The sequence below is a fragment of the Cetorhinus maximus genome, chromosome 5 (genome assembly GCF_964194155.1).
Source record: "Cetorhinus maximus chromosome 5, sCetMax3.hap1.1, whole genome shotgun sequence".
Lineage (NCBI taxonomy): Eukaryota > Metazoa > Chordata > Chondrichthyes > Lamniformes > Cetorhinidae > Cetorhinus > Cetorhinus maximus.
In genome coordinates, this window is record NC_135883.1 from 79,327,036 (window position 1) to 79,337,277 (window position 10,242).

Sequence of the window (10,242 nt, forward strand, 5' to 3'; positions counted from 1 at the left end):
TAAAATTCAGCTGATTTAAGCATAATATGTGTACATCACATAGCATGTTAAGAGTCTTCAATCTGGAAATCCTTTCAAATGTGGCAACTTAGACCATAAAAACCTATTAACATAAAACAGAAATTACAGAGCAGGTACCAGCAAAAGTAACTTTTACAAAAATGCTCAAAAATGTAAAAGACCCGAAACATGACTTAGTTTCCTGTTGTGCCTAAAAATCGGGTCGTAATATTGAGAGCCGCAAAGAACAAGCACAACTGGAGGATACTTGTCTCTAGATCGGGGACTTTTTTGAACTGTACATTCACTCGGCCAGAGGATTTGATGTACCGATCATAAGGATATAACGATCGAGGCGATCTGGCTGTATTGCACTCACGCGCCTAATTCACTTTCGCTCATAAATCAGCAATTGTTTAAACCACTGTTTTTCTTCCATTGTTTAAACCACAATCGGCTTGTAACCAGCTTGCAGCGTTTCTTGCTGCAAATGCGGAGAAAACTATAGGATGTGTATCGCTCATTCACACAATATTAGAATTAAAATAACAAATATATAGTAAAATAAATATCCACTAACAAATCTTAATTTGAATTAATTGTATTGATTACGAATCGATAAGCAAGCTTGTTAAGAAATACACTGTAGCTATTCAACATATTCACCACATGTTAACTGCTGTTAAGATAGACTTGGTTTCACTCATTGTGTTAGGAGTTGGATGCAGTGGCGAGTTTGCTGTGGGCTCTGAAACTACTGTCTCTCACTCTATGCTGGGCGACCCTCACCCCAGTGATCCACTGTCTCTCTCTCTCTATGCTGGGTTACCCTGACCCCAGTGATCCACTGTCTGTTTCTATCTATGCTGGGCGATCCTCACCCCAGTGATCCACTGTCTCTCTCTCTATGCTGGATGACACTCACCCCAGTGTTCCATTGTCTCTCTCTACGCAGGTTGGCCTTCAACGCAGTGATCCACTGTCTCTCTCCATGCTGGGCGACCCTCATCCCAAGTGTTATACTGTGTCTCTCTCCCTCTCTCTCTATGCTGAGTGTCCCTCACCCCAGTGATCCACTGTCTCCCTCCCTCTCTCTATGCTGGGTGACCCTCACCCCAGTGATCCACTCTCTCTCTCTATGCTGGGTGACCCTCACCCCAGTGATCCTTTGTCTCCCTCTTTCTATGCTGGGTGACCCTCACTCTAGTGATGGGCTGTTTCTCTCTCTATGCTGGGCGACCCACACCCCAGTGATCCACTCTCCCTCTCACGATATGCAGTGGATCCCTGGGATGACGGTAGACCAGCATTGAGAGAGAATGTGGATCACTGGGGTGGGGAGGGGGGGTCACCCAGCACAGAGAGAGAGAGAGACAATGCATCGCTGGAGTGAGGGTCACCCAGCATAGAGAGAGAGAGACAATGCATCGCTGGAGTGAGGGTCACCCAGCATAGAGAGAGGGAGACAATGCATCGCTGGAGTGAGGGTCACCCAGCATAGAGAGAGGGAGACAAAGGATTACTGGGATGAGGGTCACCCAGCATAGAGAGAGAGAGAGAGAGATAGTGGATCACTGTGGTGGGGTCACCCAGCATAGAGAGAGATGCACAGTGGATCCCTGGAGTGGGGGTCATCCAGCACAGAGAGAGAGAGAGAGAGAGAGAGTGGATCACTGGGGTGAGGATCATCCAGCATAGAGAGAAACAGTGGATCCTTGGAGTGGGGGGTCATCCAGCATAGAGTGAGACAGTGGATCACTGGGGTGAGGGTCACCCAGCATAGAGAGAGGGAGACAAAGGATCATTGGGGTGAGAGACACTCACCCCAACTATCCACTCTCTCTCCATGCTGGGTGACCCTCACCCCAGTGATCCACTGTCTCACTCTATGCTGGATGACCCCCCACTCCAAGGATCCACTGTTTCTCTCTATGCTGGATGATCCTCACCCCAGTGATCCACTCTCTCTCTCTCTCTCTGTGCTGGATGACCCCCACTCCAGGGATCCACTGTGCATCTCTCTCTATGCTGGGTGACCCCACCACAGTGATCCACTATCTCTCTCTCTCTCTCTCTCTATGCTGGGTGACCCTCATCCCAGTAATCCTTTGTCTCCCTCTCTCTATGCTGGGTGACCCTCACTCCAGCGATGCATTGTCTCCCTCTCTCTATGCTGGGTGACCCTCACTCCAGCGATGCATTGTCTCTCTCTCTCTATGCTGGGCGACCCACACCCAAGTGATCCACTCTCCCTCTCGCTATATGCAGTGGATCCCTGGTGTGAGGGTAGACCAGCATTGAGAGACAGAGACAATGGATCATTGGGGTGAGGGTCACCCAGCATAGAGAGAGAGGGAGAGAGAGAGAGTGGATCACTGGAGTGAGGGTCACCCAGCATAGAGAGAGGGAGGGAGACAGTGGATCACTGGGGTGAGGGACAGTCACCCCAACGATCCACTCTCTCTCTATGCTGTGCGACCCACACCCTAGTGATCTACTCTCCCTCTCACTATATGCTGAGCAACCCTCACCCCAATGATCCAGTGTCTCTCTCTCGCTCTATGCTGGGTGACCGTCACCCCAGTGATCCATTGTCTCTCTCTCAATGCTGGTCTACCCTCATCCCAGAGATCCACTGTCTCTCTCTCTCTCTGTGTTGGTGACCCCCACCCCAGTGATCCCTCTGTGTGTTGGGTGACCCCCACCCCAGTGATCCCTCTCTTTGCTGGGTGACCCTCACCCCAGTGATCCATTGTCTCTCTCTCTCTCAATGCTGGTATACCCTCATCCCAGGGATCCACTGTCTCTCTCTGTGCTGGGTGACCCTCATCCCAGTAATCCATTGTCTCTCTCTCTATGCTGGGTGACCTTCACCCCAGTGATCCACTCTCCCCTCTCTCTCTCGTGATCCGTCTCTTTCTCTATGCTGGGTGACCCTCACCCCAGTGATCCACTGTCTCTCTCTCTGTGCTGAGCGACCCTCACCCCGGTGATCCACTTTCTCTCTCTCTATGCTGAGCGACCCTCACCCCGGTGATCCACTGTCTCTCTCTATGCTGGGTGACCCTCACCCCAGTGATCCACTGTCTGTCTGTCTGTCTCTCTCTCTCTCTCTGCTGGTTGAGCCTCTAGCGCTCCCTCGCCCTGCTCATTCGCTGCACTCACCACAATGATCGTTCGGGATTTGGGGCAGTGCTGCTGTGTCCGGTTCCTCGCTGGCGGCTCCGAGATTGGAGGCAGCATGGACGCCCGCTGCTCCTCGTTGGAGTAATGCGCTTCGTACCCCTGCCTGCCTTCCTCCAGATCCATCTCGCTCGCCTTTATCTCTCTGTTAGCACAAAACGCAACAACTGCACACTGATATAAGAAGAATATAAGAGGCAGAAGGCTAGGGTGAATGAGTGAAAGTTACGGTCAGCACGCCCCCTTCGCTGTGATTGAACCACTCCCTCTGAAGGGTTACTGCGGGGAGGGGACAGGCTCACAGCTGCCCCCCAGGCTGGGGCAGCACACGGCTCCCGGAAAGCAGTTCAAGGAGAAACACGCAGTCCCACTGTGCCACCCAGGAGCCAAAGATAAACTGTTGCAAAGGTGTTGTTTGCGACAGTTTGCTCTACTTTTGTTGGGCTGCAATTGCCCAACTTTTTTTTTAACGAAAGGATTTCAAACGCTTATGGAAAGCGATACAAAAATAACTGCAATTAAGTTGAGCCCTCCTGTCTAATGGGCATGTGCAGTGTTAGGGTTTAATAATTGGAAATGTCAAGATCTGAAATGATATAGCGTTGATTTTTTTTTCAAATCACGCTTAGAAAGAGTTCTTTTAGTTTCTTATAATACGTTTTCAGAAAATCCTAAAAACGACTGCAATAAATTATCCATAATAACAAAAAATGCTATAAATACTCAGCATCTGTGGAGAAAACCCTTTCATCAGAACTGAAGAAAGGTGAAAATGTTCGAGTTTTTAAACCAGTGGAAGGGGGTAAAGGACAGGAAGAACAAGAGGGAAAGTCCTTGATAGGGTGGAGGGCAGGAGTGATTAAATGACATAAGATTTCATGGTAGAACAGCCAAAAGAGTAGTAATGGATATAGAAAAAATACAAAGGTTGTGTCCAAGTGAGGTGTGAATGATTACATAAAAAGCACTTGAATGCAACGTGAAAGGAAAGAAAGAAACAAGACAAGATCAGCAAAACAAAACAGGAGAAAAAAACACATTGAACCAGTTGGGAGCAGGGGTTATGATCTAAAGTTATTGAACTCGATGTTGAGTCCAGAAGGCTGTGAAGTGACGCAACAAAAGCTGTTCCTTAAGATGCTGAATGTGCACGTGGCTGAAGAGAGCCAATAAGGTAAGGACGGTGAGAGGCCAGCAAGGCATTCATTTAACGAGCTGTTCTTTCCAGGAATGTCAATGCACAAAAGCAGAAGCAATGTTTGTTGGTTTTAACATTCACCATGAGACGCTGTTTATCATTGGCTGTGATGATTCTTCTCCTGGAACTTGTAAATACATTATGTGGGAGGTTAATATTTAAGTCCACAAAGTTAATTCTCAAAAGTACCTTTTCCAGCAACGCAGTCAGCCCACAATTCCACTTCTATTGCCTGTATTGTTATAGTTATGTCGGCTCTTTCAGAGCTCTGGAAGAAGAAGTACCATGTCCTTATTGTGAACAGCCATGTGTTGTTAAAAATCTAACTAGTGACAACTTTTCTGTCACTTCAGATTTCAAGCCCCAAGTGCAGACGGTCTTCCGGAGGGGATGAAATAAGGAAGGATCTGAAATATAGAGAAAACAGTAGAAATTTGGTAGAAGGAAATATTGCAGATATATATGGTGGGGTGTATTACAGAAACATGTCTGAGGAAGGCCAACCACTTTGCGATAGAAATAACTTCTCATACATAATCAATTCGGATGGGCTTCCAATATTTAGCTCTTCCAAAGGCTCATTATGGCCTGTGTATTTAATGATTAGCAAGCTCCAAAACTCAGAACTACTTATCTAATTTTAGCTGTGTTATGGTTTGGAAAATGCGAGCCCAGAATGGAATTATTCCTGGATAAAGTTGTCAATGATGCGAGGAGACTGTTGGAAGAAGGGGTTGAATGGAATTGAGGGGGAGAGGTGGTAACCAGTGGATTGTTTCCAGTTTGCTGCTGTGTGGCTTCTCCTGCATGTGCTGCAAAAATACAGTCAAGTTTAATGGATGTTATGGATGTGGCTTGTGCTACCATCCAGGTAAAGCAGTAGACCGGGTTGTGAAATACCCAACAGACATCTGTGAGTATGAGGACAGGACGGATGATGAAATACTTTACGACATGTCAAGGCACTGGAAGAGGGAAGGACAGTTAGAGTTGTTAAGGGACCTAGTGCATTTGTGAACTTGCCACATATTGAATTATCCTGGAGATTTCCCCCAGACTTCATGCGCTGCCTTCTAACATATGAACAAGGTGCAGGAGTGGGCCATTCAGCCCCTCAAGCCTGCTCGGCCATTTAATAAGATCATGGTTGACCTGATAGTAACCTCAAATCTGCATCCCACCTACCCCCGATAACCTATCACCCCCTTACTTACCAAGTTGTCTAGCAAATGAGGAATTTTACATTGGGTGTCCCCAAAGTATAACCATGCTAGGCGAGGGACTGCATTCCATTAGTCCCCCAAGTTTTGTGGTAAGGTCCCCAAGACCATTAGCTGAAAGGAAATACTAGAAGGCCTCCAAATGGCACATGTGGCTATTGTTCTACAACTTGCCATGTTTAAATGGGATACTTAAAAAATTATTTCAATCACTGGGTTGTGCTCATGCAGGTTTCTTTCCTCCTGTTACAAAATCCAACTTCTCCCAACGCGGTTAGCAAATGTGATGCATCTATTTAAGCATTTATCGTCAGAGTGCAAATTCTGCATGGTTGATGTCAGGTAATGACCATTTCCAACAAGAGAGAATCTAACCATCTCCCCTTGACATTCAATGGCATTACCATTGCTGAATCCCCCACTATCAACATCCTGGGGGTTGCCACTGACCAGAAACTGCACTGGATTAGCCACATAAATACCATGGCTACAAGAGCAGGTGAGAGGTTGGGAATTCTGCAGCGAGTAACTCACTTCCTGACTCTCCAAAGCCTGTCCACCAATCTACAGGACACAAGTCAGGAGTGTGATGGAATACTCTGCACTTGCCTGGATGAGTGCAGCCCCAAAAACACTCAAGAACCTTGACAGCATCCAGGACAAAGCAGCCTGCTTGATTAGCATCCTAACCACAATCACCAACATCCTCTCCCTGCACCACTGATGCACAGTAGCAGCAGTGTGTACCATCTATCAGATGCACTGCAGGAACTCACCAAGGCTCCTTCGACAACACCTTCCAAACCCATGACTACCATCTAGAAGGACAAGGGCAGAAGATGAATGGGAACACCACCACCTGGAAGTTCCCTTCCAAGCCACACCATCCTGTTTTGGAAATATATCGCCATTCCTTCAGTGTTGCTGGGTCAAAATCCTGGAACTCCCTCCCTAACAGCACTGTGGGTGTACCTATATGGACTGCAGCAGTTGAAGAAGGCAGCTCACCACCACCTTCTTAAGGGAAATTAGCAATAGGCATTAAAAATACTGGTCGAGCCAGTAATGCCCATGTCCCATGAAAGAACAAAAATAATATCTTCCAAAAATTGTAGAGTTGTGGGGCCCATTGTAGACTCATTCATGCTTCCCCTTCGAGGCATGCAATTGGCAGGTGAAGCAACAGTTCAAAGGGTATAGGGGAGTTATCTCACAAGTGGTGCATAAGTTTCTCCTTATGCAAAATCTGCCACTTGTGATTAGAAGATTCTGTTGTACAATGCTAATCTCAAAGGAGCAAGCAGACAGTGCCCATGAAACCCTCAGAGGGGTAGACTTTTTTGGCAAAGGTAACATGCAGGCCTTCAATCCTCAAGAAGTAACAACTTTATCATTGCTGGTGATGAAATGGCTCATGGATGTCATAGAATGCATAAGGATGGGGTGTTCTTTTGTACACCACAGTACAGAGTTGAAACTATGCAAATAAATAACTCTCTTGTTTTATTTGGCAACCAACAAATTGGACAGCTACAAATAATCTTGCCACTTCAAGGCCATTGCTTTATGATTATCAAAGATAATTGATCCACTGGCCCATTCCAAGATCCAGAGACAGGATACATTGCACATCTGAGGATCTGCACAGGCATTTCTCCTGACAGCCAAGCAGTGCCAGCTGAAGAAGCAGTGGCCACCTGTCTTAAAATGGAGTTCAGTGATATATGCAACATTGCATATTTTTCAAATTACATGGCTCTTAACCAGACCTCTGCTCATTTCAGCATCTTGGAATTATGACGTCATTGTTCTGCCACTGGTGGGCCAGCATTTCACATTTATAATCATGGGAGAGAAATGTGTTAATTAGGAGGGCCAAGTTATATAACCCCAAATTCTCAAAACACCTGGTGGGTGCAAGAATGAGTGCAATCCCAAGGACTTTTAATGGAATAAAAACAAAGGCTGTGATTGATGTCATGAAGTAATCTGTTTATTGTAAAACAAAAACAGAATTACCTGGAAAAACTCAGCAGGTCTGGCAGCATCGGTGGAGAAGAAATCAGTTAACGTTTCGAGCCTTCACGGCCCTTCGGCAGAACTGAAGCATAGTTAGGAGAGGGGTGAAATATAAGCTGGTTTAAGGTGGGGGGGGCGGGGGGGAGAGAGAAGTTGAGGGTGTGGTGATTGTGGAGATAAGCAAGCAGTGATAGGAGCAGATAATCAAAAGTTGTCACAGACAAAAGGATCAAAGAGGTGTTGAAGGTGGTGATATTTGTCTAAGAAAAGTGCTAATTAAGAATGGAAGACAGGACACTCAAAGTACAGCTCTAGTGGGGGGTGGGGTGGAAAAGACTAACAAGGTTTTAGTTTTAGATTTAAAAATAATGGAAATAGGTGGGGAAAGAAGAATCTATATAAATTATTGAAAAAAAAAGAGGGGGGGGAGAAACAGGGTGGGGATGGGGGGAGGGGGAGTTTAAGATCTAAAGTTGTTGAATTCAATATTCAGCCCGGAAGGCCGTAAAGTGCCTAGTCGGAAGATGAGGTGCTGTTCCTCCAGTTTGCGTTGGGCTTCACTGGAACAATGCAGCAAGCCAAGGACAGACATGTGGGCAAGAGAACAGGGTGGAGTGTTAAAATGGCAAGCGACAGGGAGGTTTGGGTCTTTCTTGCGGACAGATCGCAGGTGTTCTGCAAAACGGTCGCCCAGTTTGCGTTTGGTCTCTCCAATGTAGATGAGACCGCATTGGGAGCAACGAATGCAGTAGACTAAGTTAGGGGAAATGCAAGTGAAATGCTTTATTGTCTTTGTCATGGAATCATGCCAATGAAACAGTAATACATCACTTCACATAAATACTAAGTCTGCATATAAATGTACAAGGATAAATAAGGTATGAATGTACAAATATATTTCCACACATGAAAACCTCCATTGAAATTGGCACTTATGTACTTTTTTGCAATTTTCCTTCTGCAACGAAAATAAAAAAAGGGGCAAACAACATTTCCCTCGGATGGAACTTCATTAAGACAGCATGCCAATCACGAGACAGCTTGGGGTCACGGGAGTGGGGAGGGTGAAAGCTAAGGAGGGGGGAAACTGAGGGAGAGAGATATAGCAGGGGTGGGGAGGGGGCAGGTTGGGGAGGGACAGCTGGAGCTAGGTGACAGAGAGGGAGAAACAGTGCAAGTTGCTACATTGTGGGGTGGGGGATTTTGTGGTTAGTTTCCAATTTGTGCATGGGGTAGCAGAGAAATTGCTGCATCTGTTTGGCATGGCTGCATGCAACTCCAGGGAAATTCAACTGGCGTGCACAAGGGTAAACCCAGAGCTGAAGATTAATGGAATTAAAATGAATAACCAAAGTCGGTGATTGAGATCATAACATAATCAGAGAGGGATGAGAAAGAAACATTCACTGATGTTTGGTTAAGTAAAATTGACAGCAGGTGCCACATGGTTCTGACTCAAGTGGGCTGAGAAGCACTGGTGCCTACTCAGAAACTGGGAGCCCCTACTGGAGTTCTGATGAGTCCAGTAGAACTGCCAGTTCATCAGTCACTTCCAGTAAAATCCAACTGAGACCTGTTCCACACCAGTTTGTGTCAGTTCAGGCTTGAGCTGGGCCGAACTGTTTTTTCCTCCTGGGCGTACGGTGAGCTTCACTGGAACACTGTAGCAGGCCACGGACAGAAAGGTCAGTACGGGAGCAAGGTGGACAAGCAACCAGAAGTTCAGGGTTGTGCTTGCAGACTGAGTAGAGGTGTTCTGCAAAGCAGGTACCCAGTCTCTGTTTGGTCTCCCCAGTGTATTCGAGGCCACATTATGAACAGCAAATTGAAATAAGTTCAAGCAAATTGCTATTTCACTTGGAAAGAGTGTTTGGAACCTTGGACAGTGAGAAGGGTGAAGGGATAGGGTGTTAAGGGTGATTGAGGAGTAGACTAGGGTGACGCAGAGAGGATGGTCCCTTTGGAATGCTGAAAGGGGAGGGCATTTTTCGTGGTTCATCACGCTGGAAGTGGCGGAAACGGTGAAGGATGATTGGTTGAATACAGAAGCTAGTGGGGTGAAAGGTGAGAACATGGGAACCCTATCATGGTTCCTGAAGGGAGGTGAAGAGATGAGAGCAGAAGGGCGTGAAATGGATTGGACATGATGGAGGACCCTGTCAACCATGCTGCATGGGAATCCTAGGTTGAGGAAAAAGGAAGAAACAGCACTGGAGTGGAAGGTTGCATCTTCGGAACATATGCAATGGTGATGGAAAAACTGTGAGAATAGAATGGAGTCCTTACAGGAAGCAAAGTATGATGAAGTGTCGCCAAGGTAGCTGTGGAAGTCCCTGGGTTTGTAGTGAAGATTAGTAGATAGCCTATCTCCAGAAATGGAGACAGAGAAGTCAAGGAAGGAAGAGAAGAGTCAGAGATGGGCAAGGTGAAGGTAAGGGAAGGGTGGAAATTGGAAAAAAAGTGAATGAAATTTTCTAGTTTCGGGTGAGAGTAGGACACGGCACCAATATTGTCATCAATGTACCACAAAAAGAAATGAGGGAGAGGGCCTGAATAGGTCTCGAATAATGAATGTTCCACATCTCCCACAAAAAAACAGGCATAACTGGGACCCATGCGGGT

At 46.4% G+C, this 10,242-nt stretch overlaps 1 protein-coding gene across 1 annotated transcript in view; it reads right to left on the reverse strand.

The window, feature by feature from the left end:
* LOC144680751 (venom phosphodiesterase 2-like) overlaps window positions 1-3,531 on the reverse strand; it is a 181,823-nt gene extending 178,292 nt beyond the window's left edge. Inside the window, exon 1 of the mRNA XM_078542090.1 lies at window positions 3,166-3,531. Within this exon, the coding sequence (XP_078398216.1) occupies window positions 3,166-3,309 (144 nt within the window). The 5' untranslated portion in view covers window positions 3,310-3,531. The remainder of the gene's footprint in view (window positions 1-3,165) is intronic.
* Between the last annotated feature and the right edge of the window lie 6,711 nt (window positions 3,532-10,242).